This window comes from Platalea leucorodia, assembly GCF_965183815.1.
Source record: "Platalea leucorodia genome assembly, chromosome: 1".
NCBI lineage: Eukaryota > Metazoa > Chordata > Aves > Pelecaniformes > Threskiornithidae > Platalea > Platalea leucorodia.
Window position 1 is genome coordinate 149687107 of NC_138823.1, and position 20264 is coordinate 149707370.

At 39.2% G+C, this 20264-nt stretch overlaps 1 protein-coding gene across 2 annotated transcripts in view; it reads right to left on the minus strand.

Annotated features, from left to right (window-relative positions):
- Positions 1-945: 945 nt before the first annotated feature.
- The window catches only part of PRTFDC1 (phosphoribosyl transferase domain containing 1), a gene marked incomplete at its 3' end in the record, with an annotated part of 49587 nt that continues 30268 nt past the window's right edge, over positions 946-20264 (minus strand). The window contains exons 5-9 of one of the 2 annotated variants that reach the window (XM_082306751.1): positions 6721-6738; positions 5197-5279; positions 4735-4781; positions 2687-2763; positions 946-2062 (exon numbers count right to left, since the gene is read on the minus strand). In XM_082306751.1, the coding sequence (XP_082162877.1) occupies positions 2015-2062; positions 2687-2763; positions 4735-4781; positions 5197-5279; positions 6721-6738 (273 nt within the window). Of the gene's footprint in view, positions 2063-2686; positions 2764-4606; positions 4782-5196; positions 5280-6720; positions 6739-20264 lie in introns of those variants that run through there. The other variant, XM_082306750.1, reaches the window with a different exon arrangement.

Here is a 20264-nt window from a genome sequence, read left to right on the forward strand (position 1 = left end):
ATGATGGCAGAAGGAAATAAAATTAATTTGAAGAAACATTCCAGTTCTTCTTATCTTTTCTATAAATCTGGTCTTTTCTATCAAGTATGTAGATTTTAATAAACTGAATCTTCCAATGAAACAGCTTGTACGCAGTCTGAATTATGTGCACCTACAGTACTTCACATTTTTTGGTTGTTGTTGCTGAAGGCTGATCATCGTAGCAAGGCGAACTCGATTGCGACTTTCTAAGACAACAGGAAAAAAAGGAAATAATCTAATGGATCTCCTGGGCTAAGCCTAAGCCTAAGCATGTCTGCCTAGGCAATGTGCCAATACTACTAAATCCACAGAAATCAGAAGCATTAAGAAAAATTTTAACACTCTCATAAAAGAAAAAGCGATGAAACTCTTTTCACCAGCTTCTGCCAGGGACTGTACGGGTGTGCCTTCTACTCTAAAAACAGAAGAAAGTTTTTCTAAGAGGGAAAGCCTTTCAACAGAACTCTTTAACAATATAGGTTAAAAGAGTAAAGGAGAGAGGGCTAAAGCATTTCTCTAGCAATCACAGTAATTCTTTGATCTTCTTCATTCCATTCACATCATGGATTTTACCCAAATAACAACAGCTTATGAGCCACAGGATACATACATAAGGTATCTTTAGATTACCAGTTAAATGCGTATTTTTGAAGAGCTTTTACGGGATGTGCAAAATACGCTGAAGCAGGAAAATAAACAACTGTGCAATGTAACAAGTGTTCTTAATGTTTCTTTATTAGTTTAAAGGAACCTGAAGCTAATAACAATCTGCCTCTTACAGTTCAGAGCAAAGCTATTGAGACACAGCTACTTACTTTGCATTGGCTTCCCTCGGGAAGCTGGTGAGAACAGTTACATACTGTACAGAATTGAACTTTTCACACTTAATACAACATGTAAATTAACAAACTTCTTCAAGCACGATGTATAAGGGAAGGAAGGAATCTCTAGAGTCTACAGTATCCATGCGTTAACTGGTTTTCTATGTTTTCCTATGCATTTTTCTTTTTTATACGAGTCTTCTCCAACATTGTCAGATCTGTATTCTTAAAGACGACAAATGGTTACAAAAAGTCTCAACTTAGACATGCTACAAAAATCAAATCATAACTGAATAATTGCCCGACTAGCATTCAACTTTTGTGCTTAATGAGGTTTAATTACGAATATACGCACAGGAGAACACTATGTTAATTTTTTCACTTGTTTGCGTCCTATAGAAGTAAGAGGCTACCACGCAGAAATTGAAACCTGCCTGGCATTGTTTTGTCTTGATTGAAATTCAGCACGTTAAACAGCACATTAAACAAACACATCTATGGCTACATGACATACCAAAACCATGACATCGTCCAGTTTCAACAGTGTCTTGCAAAGGTTCGTTTTGTACCACCGCTCTAATTCAGCGCATTCTGAGAGTTAAAACTTCTGTTCAGAAGAGGCAGTAATGAACTGCCAGAAATGTACTATCAATCGCAAAACATACAGCTTCAGCTGAAACTTTTGAATTGTGGAATTAAATCAAAATAATGCTTTCAATTTGGCAGCAGCATATCTGACCAAGGCTAAAGGGATGCTGAAGTCAATAAAATTCTGTAAAATAATCTTCACACACACAATGGCACTTTTGAATGATCTCATGCAACACAGTGAAGTACATGAGTTGCAATGGGTAGCACGATGGACCGAGCGAAGAAAAGATGCATTCGCAATGAGACTTGAGGCAGACAAATTATTAGTCAAAAGGCATCTTATGTGGCAATTTTAAATACTTAAAAAAGGTAATAACTTTAAAAGCCCTCTACTTCACATTTTAGGTAAGAGCTCCCACTTCTGTAAATGTTAATCAATATCTCTAGAGTAACCCCCTTGTTACATTGAGTTGAAAGAAACACAAGTCAGTTGAACCGCTCTTCTGGGAGATGCTTGAGGGAGTGTAGTCAAATTTCTGCTTCAGCAAGCTTACAGATCTTCAGGGGAGGATGGTACTGCTTCAGACTCTGTATTTCGCTTTGCCGTGATCATTGATAACACATATGTGCTGAAAAAAATATAACACTGATTGCAACAGCATAGTTGATTACATTATTAATTATTAATGAATTGTTCAGAAATGCTTTTGCTTGACCAATCTAGTGATCTTGTAATTACCAGAGACCTGGAACTGAATTCTGATTTCACTTTCTAGCTACAGCAGGTTTTCCCACTTGCGATTCCCAGCTTTGAGGTCCTCCCGTGGGAGTACCGCAGGAAGCAAAGGCAAGGCTTGCACCTTTTTCCCATCACTATCTCGCTGAGAAAAGGGGCAGGCAACATAGCAGCAAAGTCCAAACCTGTCTGAACTGTAGCTGTGTTTCACTTTTTACTGCTGTCTGTACATACTGGGAATGGTGCACCTGTGAAGTTCTAGGCTCACAGGAGATGGAAGTGTAGCAGAGGTATGACTTCTGCTCGTAGGGGGGGAGAGATGGGAAGGAACCATTCACGGCGCTGAGCAGTGACTCCTTTGGATTATTTGAGGTTTTGCAGGGAGATCTACACTCACTGAAAGGATCCCAAGCATGACATTAAGGCCCCAGGGAGAAGGCAAATTATGGGGTATTTAAGACGCCCTGGAAAAGTAAAACAGTGATTTTTTTTAACTATTTTTTTTAAAGAAACTTACGTTTAGATCTCTGAAGTGCTCGTTGTAGTCTAAGGCATAACCTACCACAAATAAATCTGGAATTTCAAATCCATAATCTGTATTGAGACAAATAATAACAAACACCATCAATACAAGACCAGTAGCAATCATATAGCCCTTAAATTCACGTGTTGGTTCTCTGACAAGCAAACTATAGCTGTATGTAGTCAGTTGAGGTTACGCTACTTTTGACTCTGAGACATCAAGGTCAGCAGGAGCCCAATAACCAGTTCCTGCTCACAGACTCTTTGTGACAGGGATGTGACTAGTCAGGGGAGAGCAGGAGAGCTGTGTACAATCACCACTGGCACAACAGGCACACTGTGGAAGGAAGCCAAAATCAGAGCTGAAAAATTCTGCCTACGTTTGGAAGCTCCATCGGTATACATGCATGATGACAACTGCCCAGTATCACACTAGTGATGAAAAAAATATACCATTTTAATTCAGAAGTAACTTTCAGAGATTTATATATTTTCTTCTGAGAATAGCAAAAACTATCTTGCATATTATGCTACTGAAACATGTCAAATGCTTCTTAAATTAAAGCCCCAACCTTACGAAGACTCATGCACATGCTTAACAAAGTAAATGCATGCAGCGTAGCTGAATCATACAACTCACACGCTTGAAGCTAAGCATAGGCATCTATCTTTTTGAGTGTGAAGGTCTGTGCAGTATCAGCACTATAGAAAACAAGTTAGACTCTTTCCAAATCATTCACTAAGTAACTAGAGAAAAACACAACCTTATGGACACAAAAATAGGTCAGCATGAAAAAATTTACAGGTATTCAAGTAAGGAATTTATTAAATTGTTAAAAATTGTGGATAATAGACACTTTGGAATCATAAATTTTGGTAAGTGAGGAAATGACACAGCACTGTCAGTGATTTACAAGACATCTCTGATGTTTTATAAAATTCATCACAGTATGAATAAACAAGGATAAAACCTGTTTCATTTTACAAGTTATTATATAACAATATTAAGCTACCCTTCATGAAGTAATTTTGTTGTATTTTTTATATGTTTAACATTAGTGAATCCAGTCAAATATATACTTTAACTTACTGGTTTAAATTCTAAATGTTAAAAATACCACTGTATAAAAAGTTGTACAACAAAATGTTTGGGTCACAGTTCCGATTCTTGGGCTAAAACGGCAGGGCCATGCCCAACATTGAGTATTGTTTGCGTCATAAAGTTTCCCTCTCTCCCACATCCCAGATCAAGACCCTTCACGCTGCCTCCTGGTACTCACCGGCCTCCTCTCCTCCCACCCTCCAACCCAGCTCAGCTGACCAGAGCCTCCTTCAGTAGCAAATACGGGTCAATCTCTCCTAGATGGATCTGTTCTTTTCAGTATTTAGCCACATACCTGTTATTACATCATTTATTCTACTAAGTCTAAAATGACAATAGCTTGGCATAGCTCCATTTACGGCTTCCTCATAGCACAGTACAAGTACCAATACCTCAGAGAGAAGTGGTGCTGGTGTGAAGAAGTTTAAAAAGCCCAATTTATCTTTTGCTTTTTGGGGGTGGGATTTAATTATAATTTTTTACCCTTTATACAATAATACTTTTCAAAAAATAATAAAAAGTGTTATTCTGTTATAAAAATGTAAAAATTGTGAATAACTAGGTCACAATAAAACGCCTTTCATGTTCAGATGGAATCCTGCAGCTCCTCCAAAGAGATGCAATGAGGAAGGAAGAAATGGACTTTCTCTTCTATATAGTCTGTCAGAGACAGAAGATAAAACACTCACCTTTCATGGATAAAATTAAACCCTTTCATAACTTCCCTATGAAGTTAGTACTCTGCAGAAAACATCAGGCTATAAGGAGGCTAGGCTTTCCAAACCACAATTATACAAATCCTGCCATTGCATCTCATAGTCCCGTTGACAACTGATATTTTGCAATGCTTCTAGCAGTCCACAGAATGATATGAAAGGCAAGTGGTAGAACAGTGGTAACTTCTTGTACTGTCATGTACAGATTTTCACAATGACACTTACAATCTGGTCTGTACCCATCAGGCCGAGATGTTCTTTTCACCAACAAACTGTAATTAAAAACAAAATAAACCCCATGTAAATCTAGATATTTACCTGAATAATAATAATGCATAAAAACTATTCCCTTTATCAAAAAACTTCCAAGCCACGTGAATCACTGTTCTCATTCTTCTCCTCCCGACAACGTCCTGATGGCAGGGAAGAGATGGGTGTGTTCCCCTTCAACGTCCATCAGTGCCAGTCTTGAAATGGCTGAAGGGTCATTGCCACTGCAGAACAACACAAAAGCATTTCCTCTCCTTTCCTCCACCCTCCTCTTACTGACTCAGGCAGCTCCTCTGCAGAGCTCCCCACACGGTACTGCAGCATGAATTAAAGCAGGACCTCGGAATGGGAACCTCCACTGGCAAATATGTTGGGCTACACTAATTAGTTACTAAGTTTTGTGATCGTTTTACTCACCTTGCCACTTTAATCATTTTTGGCTTGTATTTTTCTATATTATTAAGCAGAACCTTCATAGTCCTTCCAGTTCCAACAATATCCTTACAAAACATGAAAAACAGAATAAGTAAAAAACAAAGGAAAGCTGAAAAGAGGAAATCTGGACAATGACTGAGCAGTTCCACCTTCTTATTTTGTGGAAATGGTGTATTTCTCCCAGTGTATTGTGAGCCACATCCAAAAAAGGTTATAATTGAGCTCACACTCTTTGAAGCAAGCACTCATAAAATAATCAGTTAAATAAACACTTCCTCTTGAAAACAGCTGTTTCTAGTACTTGGGATGTAACACGGGACTGGAGATGACTTTACTGAGCACTGCAAGGATGCAGGGATCAGACTGTTCATATTATGCTCAAGACTACAGTATGTCAACATCTCTCCACGTCAGGGCTAAATCTGCTCTATTTGTTGTTTTATTAGTCCGGTACAAATGAGTATTCTCCAGAGCTGCTGCACCCAACCTGATCTGAATGGCATCAGTAGATACCTGGCTACAAAACTGACCCTAACATGGAGAGCAGCTCTTGGTCCTGAACTCTGTGGGTGTGGATTTTCCACTAGCAACACCTTGTCTCTGCTCCCCAGCTATCTAACAGCATGAACAAAATTTGCTGCCGACATTTTTCATTTCTGTTACAGCAGTTAGCATTAACAAATACGGAGCTCCTAGCAGGTATTCAGGTAACCAGCCATCTCTATGGCTGATGACTTTTTTCCCCTCCTTTGCTAAGAGAAGACATTCCAACATTTATGCATTTCCTTCATGACACTGCCCAGCTTACTTCCCACACAAGCAGACTGGGCCCGAAATGCCAGTCAGACACCGACGTGCTCTCTAACCGTCTGAGTTGCTTTTCCAACATTTTAGAAGAGAATCACCTACATTAATTAAGAGAGAATTTGCAACACCAGTGAGGTGACACGTTCTTTTCCTCTACAACTGAAGACTGTTGATTTACATCAGCAAGGTACCTGTGAGGGGCTCTCCCCGGGGGACACTGCAGGAGGCAATGCTAACGAGCAGGAGTCACGGGGACTTGAGAGAACGACTGACATCCTCGGCCAGCGTGGGAACAACCCTGAAGTTGTAAAGCATGTGCAGGGCTACGCTACTATTTCAAAGTCATGCAACAGAGAAGTGCAGAGCATCATTGCAGTTGATTCATTGTCCTCCAAGGAACAGAACAACTTGCAGAACAGGAGGTGAGGGAACCATAGAAAGAACAAATCAAGCGACACAGAAACAGACTCCTGGGTATCACAAGGCAGAATACAAATTAGAGCGGCACCAACGTCATTTGATCCATCATGCAATTGCAAAAAGACTGAGAGGTCATTAAGCAAATCAACCCCTCTCCCTCTTCACAACCTCCCAGCTCAAGAAGTGTAAACACAGGCGGGTTTTAGACACTGAACACACAATCACGACTTGACTACGTGACTTTATCTAAGTACAACATGACATAAGCACCCAACTTACCTCCACAATTAGAACATTCTGAAAGAAACAAACAAAAAGGAATACAATTACACAATATTCACAAGCTAAGTGAAAAAGTTTGAAAAAGTGAAATGAAGATAGATAGGTCCACGTGCATACGTACAACGCAGTAGGACACAAGGAGTTTCCTGTTTCACTTTTGTGCCCTGAAAAAGAGCCAGCCATAAGAGCAAGGCCTGCAGTCAGGGGCTACGACTTTCTTCAGCTCTGCCTAGATTATCCTTTTTGTGCAAGAACGGATGTAGCTTCAGAAAATAAAATTAGATGGAAAAAATCCAAATGGGATGAGCTTCACTTCATTCCAGTGTGTCTAGCCGTGTACTACAGTGTACCCTGTAGTTCACTAAAATACTACTTGCAATGTTATTATGAGACTACAGTGATAATATTCTTACTCTGAAATAAATGCTCTTCCCCTGCCCCGTCCCCCAGACACCTCACATTAGAGGATTACAGGCCAAGTTGTGCCGGCCATTCCCATACTGTGAAGCACCCTCTTTTTCTTCAAATACTGCTGATGAAATCAGTAGTATTACTTGAAGAGAAGGGGAGTGGTCCAGTCAAGAGCAGTGATGTCAAGCCTTATGACAGCATGATCACACAGGCTGATCTTTTTGCTGAAATGGTTCCTCACTGTTCCAGGAATCACAGTACCTAAGGTGACTTCTGTTCTTCTATTAAAAGCAATAATAAGAAGCAATGTCCTTATTAGAAGAAATAAAAATCTATTTATTAGTGGGCATTATCACATGCATGTTCAAAAGGATGGACTCTTACTATCTTGCATCAAGATCTACCTTCTGAGGTGAAACCTGCAATAGCAAGAGGAAAGTTATTTCACAAGTACCTTTATCTATCTATCTATCTATCTTTGTATACATCTTACACGCATGTGCACGTTGTACGTCCCGCAAAACCTTGGGACAGATAGTTTTGTATCCATGCAATATTCACCAGGCTGGCTTACGTTCCACTTCCTTTCTATCAGGCTCGTTGGCTTTGCTACGCACACAACGTGGAGACTGTCTAACTTCCTTCTCCATCACAGAATCCCAAGGTCGAGAGTTCCGAGAAAGACTCAAACACCATGGAGAAGGAGAGTGTGAAGGGAGTGTGCTCATAAACAGCACACCTTTGACAGTTTCATTAACTGATATGTAAATCTTTTTTCAATCTTCAAAACAGAAATTATGAAAACAGATTATCCATATTTATATTCATACTGCAGTTCCTCCTAACAATCACAGCGGTAGGGAGACACAGCATGCTTCATGCATCAACCACTGCAGAAACATGTTACCACACACTGTATTATACCTGCATGCTTCTCAAATGGCAAAACACTTGGTAGAGGTGTGGAGGGAACTCCCGGCAGTAGTTCAGCAGATGTCAGCAATGGAGATACCACTCAAGAAAGCCACTAATTTAGATTGAGCTCCAGTGGAATGTGTATTAATCTTGGAGGGTGGCTCCTTTTTGGTGTTTTCATAACAGGTTTCACTGGTGGTTATCCTGCTTGGCACTCCTGACTTTCAACCTCTCAGCTGCTGACATAAACAACTCTGGATCTGAAAGACCTAGTCCTGTGGAGGTAAAAAGTCAAAGGCCTCTTAACGACAAAAGTCCAAAGATGCCCTGCCTCCACAAATTTCTTCCTTCAAGAAAGAATGGAAGTATGTCAGTTCTCGAGATAAGATGAAGAGACCAAAACCATGTTCAGGAGAAGCTTATGACAGGTGTGCAGGGACACAGGTTCTTGAAGGAAGCCATTTGGATTCGAAAAGGGTTTGGCTCTCATCTGGCTTCCTGGATGAAGTCATAACTAGGAAAAACACTTCCAAAGACTAGCACAGGACACCTGGGTCTGAGGCATAAGCAAATCACTTGATTCAGTCAATGGACACCTGAAGATTATGTGCAGGCGTAATGGTTTAATCATCCCCCAGGGAACTTGCACAGCTGGTGATATATGTAAATATTTATGTGTGTATACATACACACATACACACACACACACATATATATGTATGATATAGGGAGAGAGCAGAAGAGTTGACAAGGAAAGAACCTCACCAGAACTAAAGATGGAAATGAACTCCTTTAGTACCAGCAAACAGTCCAGGATGACTGCGAGTGGCACAAGGTAAGAGAGGCCGACCTGACATCAGCCTGACATCCTGACCCATTCTGCCAGTTTTGTGCATCTCTTACTGCTCTTCATACTCTTGACAAGAACTTTCCTCACAAAGAAAAAGTGCAGATCTTCTAGTGACAAGACCTATCCAGCAGCTATGGCATGAGATGGGACATACCAAAGCTGACAGGGCAGAGGGCTGTGACGTCCTGCATTAGCAGAGTGTCTCAGGGTGCAGCGAAGGCTGGTTGCTCCCCGAGTGAAGGGCAGCCATCAACTGAGTGCAGTAACACAGCTGGCAGTGCAGGGGCCTCGCCAGCCAGGGCCCAGCCCCACAGTGCCCCGGCGAGGCGAACGGGCAGACCTGAGTCTTCTTCAACCAAGAGTGCATATCATGGTGATGAGGAAGATCTGAGGCCAAGCTGGGATATCAATCCACAGGTTGGGATCAGGTCCAGTGAGAGTAACCATGAGCAAACACAGCCCACTGATCTCCAGGCAGGTCCACAGTGATGAGACAGGTCCAAGGTTAAACCGGGAAGTCAGTCTGTGAGTTAGGGTCTGATCAACATCTGTGGTAATGTACAGGCATGGCTGTAGCTGAGCTGAAGATCGGCACCCATAAAGCATAACTCAGGCGTGGACTAAAAGCCCAGGGTTGAGCTGAACTGAGGCTCCTGTGCCCACAGGTGTGGGTAGGGGCCCCAAGCAACACAGGTCATGGTCATTAAAGCCTATTAGTGCACAGACGGCTGTGACAGACTGAGAGAAAAGCATAGTCCTGGGACATTTCATTGATAGACAAATACGTATGTTTGTTACCACAGCTGCTTCAGCTGTCCTGTCATGAGCAGCAATAGGGATTCTCTTGCTTACTTGCCAAGTAGAAATCACAAAATTAGACAGAATGAGGGGATGGCAGCCTCCCTGGCCATGGAATTGGGATTAAACAAATAGGGAGGAGCAGACCTTACTAATTACCTTGTGAGAAAAAAATCATAGACATTAATAGAAAATGGGGCTGAGGAGACCATGAAAGGTCACCAAGACTATTCTGTTGGCCCGAAGAATCAACTTAAAACTCACAGATATCTGATTTAACTGTTCTTGAACATGATGAGGACTTCAGAACTTCCCCAGGCAATGTGTCTCAGCACCTCATTATCTAAGAGCAAAAATACCGTTAGAAAACTTCTGTTGCTACTTGATCTGAACTTGTTTTGCAGTGGACATAGAAAAAGCTTTATTTTCTTCTCTTTTTAACTTCTTCTATATTTGAAGACAGATGTATTTCCTCAGTTTCCTCCTCTTCAGATTAACCTCTATTTATTCAATGTTTTCTCACAAGTGGTATTTTCTAGCTTTCTGATCATTCTTTTGTTCTCCTCCGGAACCTGTCTGGTTGGTCAGAATCCTTCTCCAGTTGTGGTGCCCCAAACCAGAGAGAAGCCTTTTCCAGTGTCGAGAAGAATAAAAGAACCACTTTGTATGCTTTTCAAATAATCCTTCTTTCTATATATTCCAGTACAACAGTTACATCTTTTATAAAGCTATGCTGTTTTCTCATGTGCAACTTGTGATCCTCCTATCGTCTCCAGTTCAGAACTGCTGCTTAGTCAGTCCTTCCTCACTTGCATTTATGCAAAAGATTACTTCTCTATAAACACAGAAGTTAGTATTCATCTTTATTGTCATTACATGTCATTCTTTGAACCAAATTCTTAAAATAAATAATTTCTTAAGATCATAATACTATCCTTTAGTATTTTTCCAGGTAGTATCACTAGCATTAAATGCTAATTCCATCTTTTAAATCATGAATTAAAGACTGTATAGTCCCTGGAGAACATGCTTTAATGCATCCAGTCTGACAGTGAAGCATAATTAACTGTTTCTTGAGAACAGCTTTCCAACCAGTTATACATCCTTCTAATAGAAATTTAATCTTGTCTACATTTCCTTATCACAAATGACTCATGAAGGAAAGATTAACGTGGATCCAGACACGCCTGAAGGGTTTGTCTGGTCACAAGAGTGATAGTCACCTGCGCACGACTTCAGCTGAAGTGTAAGATCTCATATTTATTGACTAACTTGAGAAGCAAGGATACTGGTGCACCCTGAAATTGTCTGACTAGCATTCTGTTATTCTTGCCTCTTCTCCTCAGGGTCAAGGAGTCCAACAGTTGCGAATGATATGCATTGGGAGATTTGGTCCTTGAAAGTCCCTTTAATCAGGCAGTTGTCTAGGTCAGGAAGCACAAATTCTATTTTGTATTATGCACATTCTCATTATTTTCAAAACACTGATGAGGATTTTCTGTGCTATGGAGAAATCCTGTATGTAAGGACTTCGTAGTGGAAAAGCCGCTATAAAATATTAGATATGAAAACATTTTGTATATATAAATAAGCAGGCATCCTGATCATTGATTTTGATCCCTGTTTTGATTAGGCAGGGTTATTGTGACTAAAGTCATTGTACTTAACTTTTACTTAGGACTGAAGGCATTCAGAATGGTTTGCCATCCTCTGGTACCAGAAACCATCTCCTACAAAACGACATGATGTGCTGGGAAACTGACTGTATTGCTGCCTGTCCCCTACCTTTCTCCTGTTGAAGAAGGCTACTGATAGAAGGGTTCCAGAAAAGGAATGGCATAGCAGAGTAGTAGAGGAACAAACTGCCAAGAAATGTTTCGATATACAGTATCCAAGACTAGATAGTGGTGATGTGTAACTAAAACTGGTTGAAGTAGATCAGCTTATCCTTGAGCAGATGGATAGAAGAAGATAAAAGAAGAATGGAATGGCACCAACAAATTGCTACACTATCAGTAATGTCACCATCATCCTAAATGCACAGCTGGCTGCATCTAGCATATCTTGCAAAAGGTCACAATTGTGTGAAAGACCTTATTCAGCTTCACCATGAAATCCACCTGTGAGCTGGTGGGCAGGAGACTAGTGAAACTTAGCAGCTTCTGGTGCTACAGCAGTAACTGGTAGCTGGACAAATGATAGGAAGCTAAAGGACGCTGGAGAAAAGATCGTTTTTCAAGTATATGTCTTTGAAGCTCCTGTATCACATAGATCAAGACTGTTTTGTCTTTTCAGATATATCTGAGGCAATTGCAGAGGAGGAATCCACATGAAAAGAAAAGTAATCTGGCCTTCTGGCATGCATTTGACGTTTTCTGTCTATTTTTGGAGCTTGGAGGACAGGAAGTAGGAATATTGACTGACATGTTGACTAGACTGAAGATGGCTTAATTTCTGAGTAGAGTCATCTTCACCAATACAATCTGTGAAGTATGTCCAGAAATCTAATAATGGTGCTAATATACCTTACAGTGAGACACAGAGAATAGTCAGTTTTTTAAAATATGTCCTGGAAAGATTTCTTATATAGTCCAAATAAAGAAGGGGCAGTGGCTCAAGTCTCAGAGCTTGAAACACCTTTCTGCTGAGAGAATCAGCAGCTTTCATTACTGATGGATCAGAGGGATGGTTGGGAGCTGATAGATATGGATGACTGTGATTCGTCCTGTGTTTACAGCTGTTTCTACCAGGTAGCTGTCAGGAAGTAGGCTGGTGCAATATAGAACCATAAATCACAGAATATCTCAAGTTGGAAGGGACCCATAAGGATCATCGAGTCCAACTCCCTGCTCCTTGCAGGACTACCTAAAACTAAACCATATGGCTAAGAACATCATCCAGGAGCTCCTTGAACTCTGACAGGCTTGGTGCCATGACCACTTCCCTGGGGAGCCTGTTCCAGTGACCAACCACCTTCTCAGTGAAGAACCTTTTCCTAATGCCCAATCTGAACTTCCCCTGATGCAGCTTCATTCCATTTCCTCATGTCCTATCGCTGGTCACCAGAGACAGGAGATCAGCACCTCCCTCTCTGCTGCCCACCTTGAGGAAGCTGTAGACTGTGATGAGGTCACACCTCAGCCCCTTCTTCTCCAAGCTGAACAAACCAAGTGACCTCAGCGGCTCCTCATAAGTCTTGCCCTTGAGACCTTTCACCATCTTGGTCACCCTCCTCTGGACACACTAATAGTTTGATGTCCTTCTTACACTGAGGCACCTCAAACTGCACATAGTACGCACCAGCGCAGTGTAGAGTGGGACAATCACCTCCCTCGACCAGCTAGTTATGCTGTGCTTGATGCACCCCAGGACATGGTTGGCCCTTTTGGCTTCCAGGGCTCGCTGCTGACTCATACTCAACTTGCCATCAACCCAAACCCCAGATTTCTTTCTGCAGGCTGCTCCAGCCTCTCGTCCACCAATTTGTACGTACAACCAGGATTACCCCATCCCAGGTGGAGAATCCGGCACTTGCTTTTGTTAAATTTCATGTGGTTCGTGATTGCCCAGCTCTCTAGCCTATCCAGATCTATGTATAAGGCCTCTCTATCCTTGAGGGAGTCCACAGCTCATTCTGGTTTAGTGTCATTGGCAAACTTACTTAATGTACATTTGATTCCTGCATCCAGATCATTTATAAAAACATAAAAGAGCACTGACCCTAAAACTGTACTCTGTTTTTAAATGCAAAGGGGTGCTGTGAAGTCTAAAATTCTCCAGTTTTGAGTGCTCAGGGTGCACACAACTTGTGACTCTACACATGGACATTTGCACTGAGCAGAAATAATATTTGTGGTGTGAACTGGATCTACACAAAAATAAAAATTGTGGTCTCATATCGTTTTTTAGACAGTAGTAGAAATGGTTCATAGCAGCATGTCTTGGGACATCTGGAAAAAACAGGAGGTTTTTGACAATATTAGTACTATGTAAAATGAAGAAGAAATAATTTCTAATCCCTGCATTCCATGTGAATTTGTCTCACATGTTAAAGAGACACATTTTCACTTTTACAATAAATTTCAATGGATCTGTGAATTTAGAAAATTTTAATAATGGACTGGAAACCTGCAAAAACTGAAAATCTGTAGTTTACTGCTTTTCAAAGCCACATGAGCTTATACACAGCAAGAAAGTAGGTTGTTATTATAATACATGTAAGAAAAATCCTGACTTGTAATAAGCTGAAAAATACTCCGGCACTGAGTCAATACATTTCTATTGTTTACCTTCCCACAGGTCAGTAGTAAGTGGAACAATGTCAGCTAGCCAGACCAAGCAGAGTAATGAGATCACGTATGCCTCCTGCCTGACAGTAGTAAGCAGTATGGAAACTATTTTTCACCTTCCTGGACAAGAACAATAATTTTTTCTAGATTTTGATTTTATGTTCCATTTAGAAGATTGATTTCACAGGAAAAATTGCTATGAAATAGCAGTGCTTTGAAATTAGCACTCAATAAGAGTTTGAAGGAAAGGCTGTCTTTGAATTCACATAAAATGTAAAATTTTAACCAGGTAAAATGCTAAGTTGCGAATTTAGAAAGGGGGAGTATTTCCTGGAAGGCAGAAACTCTAGTCAAGTAATCAAATAAACAACCATACTTAATGCAATACTACAGCTAAGAGGACAAACACAGCTCTTGCACGTATAGCAAGAAAATCAGGTAGGTACACAAAGAGGGTATTTTCTCCTTACATGTTTCAGCATAAAATCAGTAGAATAACATGCACACACATTTTTTAAAAAAAAGATGTTAAAAAAAGAAACAAAACCAGAAAGAACTTAAGACTGAGAAAAGAAGAATGATTTGAGACCTGGAAAAAACACCTTACAGTGAAGTAAGGTTTTTAGCAGGAAGCAATAGCTTTTATTCAATTAACAGCCCACTTCCCAGTGGGAGAACATTTTTCACAAAAGAACTTTGACCTTTCAGCCCACAACCTCAAAGAGACCACAAAATACCTTCAACAGCTGAGCCTGTGAACGAAAATTCAGAACTGCTGTATGCACTAGAAATCATGGACTCAATAAAATACTGGCTTTATGGCACATTACAATCCTCCACTGCAGCTGACCTCCAACTCAGTGTTCTACAGATGATAATGTGCTCTCTTATTTTACCTCAGAGGAACTCTTAACATTTTTATCTGCCCCTTTGGTCATAGGGCTGGTGATCACATAGGGCAATCACTTTTTTCTCCCAAATTGTCTGATTACCACATTAGGTTAAAATTAAGAGCTTCTCCCAATCTCTACTTAGCTTGAAGTTTGCTAATTCTGTTCAGACCAACAGAAGGATCTGCATGCTTGAAATTTTGTTTCTTCCAACTATATCAATTGCCTAATATTAATTTCCTGTTATTAATTCTACTTTCAAACCGTGTCTCATTTACTTGTCTCATCCTACAGTATGCCAGTACTTTACAGCAGGCTCCCAATGTATTAGTTTATCTAAAAGAAGCTTAAGTAATGACTGGATGATAGGCAAATATGCAACCATATGGCAATATACATTTGATAATGGCAAGCTGCTCAATCTAGTAGGCAAAGGTATTAAGAAAGGCAATAGCGAAAGGCAAAAAGCTATCCAAATTCAGAAGAGAAAATTAGGTTCACCATTTTAGCAGTGATGACAGTTGACTTGGTAAAATATGCCTGAAGTATGGAGGCTTCTCCATCAAGTCTTTAAATCAAAATAGTTGGTAGCTCAAAAGAGAAACTGTAGGCACAGTGAAGAAATTATCATTTGGGACCCTTCAATCTAATTACCCAGAAGTTCAGACAAGAATATAATGGTGGTTTTGGACCTTGAAATATAGGAATCTCTAAACAAAGCTCTGTTTGTGATCAGGCCAAATAACTGTACTGCAAAGAAAAAAAAAAAAAAAAAAAAGAAAATGAACCTTAATGTGGCAAGATTTGCAGAATTTTTTAAGGAAAAAAAATTCAAAAAGGCAGATTTACCTAAGTCTTGTAAAGCTCTCTGTTCTTGCTGTGTTTCAAATATCCTTTCCCTAATAAAACTCCAGTTGTCTGCTGCTGAAGACATGATACAAGCCTAGACAGACTTTTCATCCTATTTAGTATGGTGGTAATGGTGGTCTTACAAGGGGAGAAAATACATGGAAATTGGGAATGATGGAAATACTTTTATCTTCGAGTCCCCATTGGTGTCCTGAGTTCCTTCCTCTCTCCTTCTTGAATAGAACTATTCTTAAACTATTTGGGGATACATGTAACGTATTGTTAGTTATATCGGCTTATAAAGTACGCGTGAACACACAGTTGCTGGAAAAGCCATATTCGTAAAAAATACAAAAGCCTAAAAAAACCCCGATACAGCCACTTTTTACCTATCTGTATTTCTTTTTTTGCAGGGGGAGGTGGAAAGCAACAAAGTAGTGTATTTTCACTCCCTTTAGTTCAATTTCCATTCAGAAGTCTGCATTTTCAGTTAGATTATTTCTAAAGACACCTTCTTTTCATGTGTACTCCATATCATCAGAAATACATAATTTGATAATGTGAATCTTCAAACTGAATTGTTAATGTTTTATCACCTTACTCATCACACCTGCAGTACTTGCTTTCTTAGCATTGCATCTGGGGAACCTCAGATACTACCGGTTAAACAAGACATTTTATGATAACTTAAGTTAGGCTTGAAGAAGCAGTGCCATAGGGCTGAAGAATCATCAGCAAACAAAGGTTAAACAATAATGCATTGGGTTTCAGTGAAGAGGTGCAAAGGAAGATACAAGGACTGCTGTTAGAAGTGAAACCATTTCACACTATGCACAGGAATGAAATCCACATACACTAACACTTCATCAAGATGTTAGAAAATAATATGAAAGACTTTTGAGAAATTAGACATCTAAGTAGGAGCTCTCTACAGGGTTCTAGAAAAGGTCATGAATGTCTGTTTTTCATCTTTTCTGCTGGGCTGATCCACATCTTATAGCATTCCTGAAAGGACAGATATCATATCTCAAAAACGTTATTTTTTTAGACACTCTTATTTGGTCAGTGTAGCTGCTGATGGGAGCAACTTGGTTAGTGCGTTAAGAGTTTACGTATACAGACTCAGCTATTTAAAGTCTGTAAAACTAGTTCAGTATCTCCAAGAGTTAACAGAGTGGGGGATATAATGGAGGGCACGATGATATGCTCTCACTGACGTTTTGTTCTTAGAGAGCATCGTGTTTAATGCTGTACATGCACGTGTTCTGCTTGCAGCCATCTTTAGAGCATGCTTCTGTTGTGCATAAGTAGAGCAAATTACCATAATCAATCTAAAGGTAATGCAGGAATGGATCACTGTCTCCATTCTCTTACTTGAAGGAAAAAGTATAATTTTCTGATTATCTGGAATTAGAAAAGGATTTTCTAGACACAGGCGAAATCCCATGTGAAAAATGGGATAGGAAGGCTGGGAAGTTTTCTTTGTACTTTCCTTCCTCCAGAACAACAACAAAAAAAGAAAATAATGATGAATAGTAGAACAGATTACCTAAGAAGGACGTGCAAAAAAAGGTGATTGACTTTGGGGAAGGAAAGAAATATCGTCTTTTGCTGTGGAAAAAGCAGTTAAGGATGACAACTGCCAGAAGAGCAGACAGTATAAAATCTAATTAAGAAAAAACGCAAAACAACAAAAGTGACTGAAGATGGCAGTTAAGTAGAGGTACTGAAGATGTGGAATGCTTCAAGACACATAAAATCGACCTTTGAAAAGATGAAAAAAGCAAGGCTGCACGCCTGATAGGAATACAGTAAGATGTAGATATGACTGGGGAACATGACGATTGCAGAAGCGTATGGTGGATTTTGTACACCTTTACTGTCATATAAACAGTCTCTCATGTACATAATGTTCTAAAGAGAATGCCATTATTTTTTCTGCAAATTTATGGGAATTATTCCAGAAAGGAGTGCATATAGGGAGAGAAAGAACAACATTAGTCAAGACAGTGAATACTGAAGGAGCAAAAAATAAGTATAGTACCAACAGAATTCTGAGAAACAAACTTGGCATGGTGAAGGAGAGAATATGTATTTTAAATCTAAAGAATAAAACCCTGTGTTACACAGCTGCCACATGTATGGTTTCTTAAATACTGAAATGCTAACGTATTTAGGAGAATGCTAGAGAAACGGCTTTCAGAACTGTTAGAACCTACAACATGCAGAGAAAATGGTTCAGTAAAATAAAAGAAGAAATGAGAGGCATAAGAAAAGAAAGTGAGATTGCATTATGTTCCTGGAACATCCTCCCATATGATAAGTGGGGCAAGAAAATGGTAGACAGTGGATAAATTGATTTAGGCGAGACATATGAAGGAAGTTTGGAGATTTTATAGCACAAATCCTGCCAGAAGGAAGCGAGGAGTGCTGCATGGTGGATATCTTCCTCTGAGTGAAACCTCTTTTTGATATGAGCTGATCAGTCATTTTAGGAGAGCATCAGAGTAGTGATGGGAGTGCTCAAACTAACACAATGAAGTGCAGAGAGAATGTAAGACATTCACTTTCTTTTTTTCTTGATCGCTATTCATTACCTTCTACACTTCTCCAAAAATGCAAAACCACTGGCTGTCAACAAGACGTACTTAGTATGAACAAGGGGAATAGTCTTTCATAAAGAACATAAGCATTGATCCATATTACAGACAGATGGAACATCAGAAGTTCACTGGCTCCATAATTGTATCATACTAACTACATAACTACTTTGCTTTAATAAGAAGCTCTTATTAACCTAACAAATAAGAATGATTAATTTTGTTCACATTCTATGCTATGTAGAAATAGTGATAATGACAAAATATATGGATCTAATTTTGACATCAAATACATTATACAACTGCAGTAAGTATTTAATTGCAAAATGATATAAACTCTATGATTTTGTCTAACTAACTTGTCTCATTTGCAAGGAGACAAGTCAAAGTGGTATAGGAGCTTTTCTTAAAGGTTACAGGACATATTACATATGGAGTGATATACAGAATGATTCCTGTCAGTAGAGACTTTGGACTACGTAACCAGCTCCAAAGCTCTGGGAACAAAACATACACACATGCAAGTATAAGAGGTAAATGGCAGTGATAACACAACTCTGGTACAGCTGAATCTACTGAAGTTTCTAGATGTTTTAAAATTTACTTTGTTTAAATGCCATAAGTACTTTAAAATATGTTATGAATTTTTATAGTATTATACAGTATAATTGCAGAATTAATACTGAACAGGATTGTATTATTTGTTCTTTCACCTCATCTCATGAATTTTCATAGCCATCTTGCTTTGAAACAGTGCCTCTAGTTTTCTGGACAGTTATTAATTATCTCCCCATTTTCAAAATGTATTCCCCTTTACAAACATTAATGATAATTTTTACCCAAATGAGCATTTCAGCTTTAAAGTAATTGAAAATTAAGCAGCTACTTAACTATGAAATCAGCTACTGAGAAATTTTATGTTCACCACTTACATCATTAAAGGATAGATTTTGAAATTATATTTTTTCTGCATAGAAAGAAATAGTTACGAAGCATTAGAGTCTTAAGGTATATCAGGACTCATTCTTCAAGTACCTTTATTAATGATTCATGCCATGGAAATCTTCATTCTTGCCTCTGTGACCTCCTTCACAGAAGAAGAATTTCAAATTGTGGATGATTTTCTTCAGCTAACAGTTTGGATCTGTATGCTAACTCTCCTCTCTCTCAGAATATTTCTCTTTTTCATGGTTTGGGTCATTATACATTCTTCCCAGGCTTATAATATTTTTATAAACAAAAGCATATTGTCGAGAAGTACAGAGGAGATGTTCTTCCTTCTGAAGAGCTATTATCCCTAACAGCCTCTTTTTAATTAGCTTTTAAATTTTTTTGCTTTCTTTAAGCTTTCTCAGAAAAAAAACATTGTTATAGAACAGCATGTTCATGAATATACTCAGGAATCTTTTTTTCCCAATAGTAAGCAATGCATGGAAATTATTTAGTTGTTCACTAAAATTATAGGCTAGCCGAGGTTCCAGGTGTTATTACTTAATAAAGAGCACTTTAAGATCAAAATCTCAGAATCTTTTGTCTGCAGGTTTCAAAACTGTTTATGTTATTGATGCTTTTGAACTTTACAGAAACTTAATGGAACTTACATTCCGAACCCATGCTGGCACTTTTGGAAACACCTTCCATGATCACTAAGTTAATGGGACTTAACCTGGCATATTAATTTTTCAATATAATTACTATCTTTTCTTAATAAGTAGTCCAAGCAGGCAGAAGAAGCACCCAGCTCACTTAAAAGCAGGGAAGTTGAATTCTATCAGTAAGTCTTCCACTAATTCTCTCAGTGACTTAGAATGGTTACTAAAGCCAGCAGTTTAAAAGCCAGCAGCTAAACTAAGGTACTAAAAAACACTTCAAGGAAAGATGTACATTGACTGTAGGAGGCTCTGAATCAGTCTGCAAATGGCTGATTAGTAAAATGTGC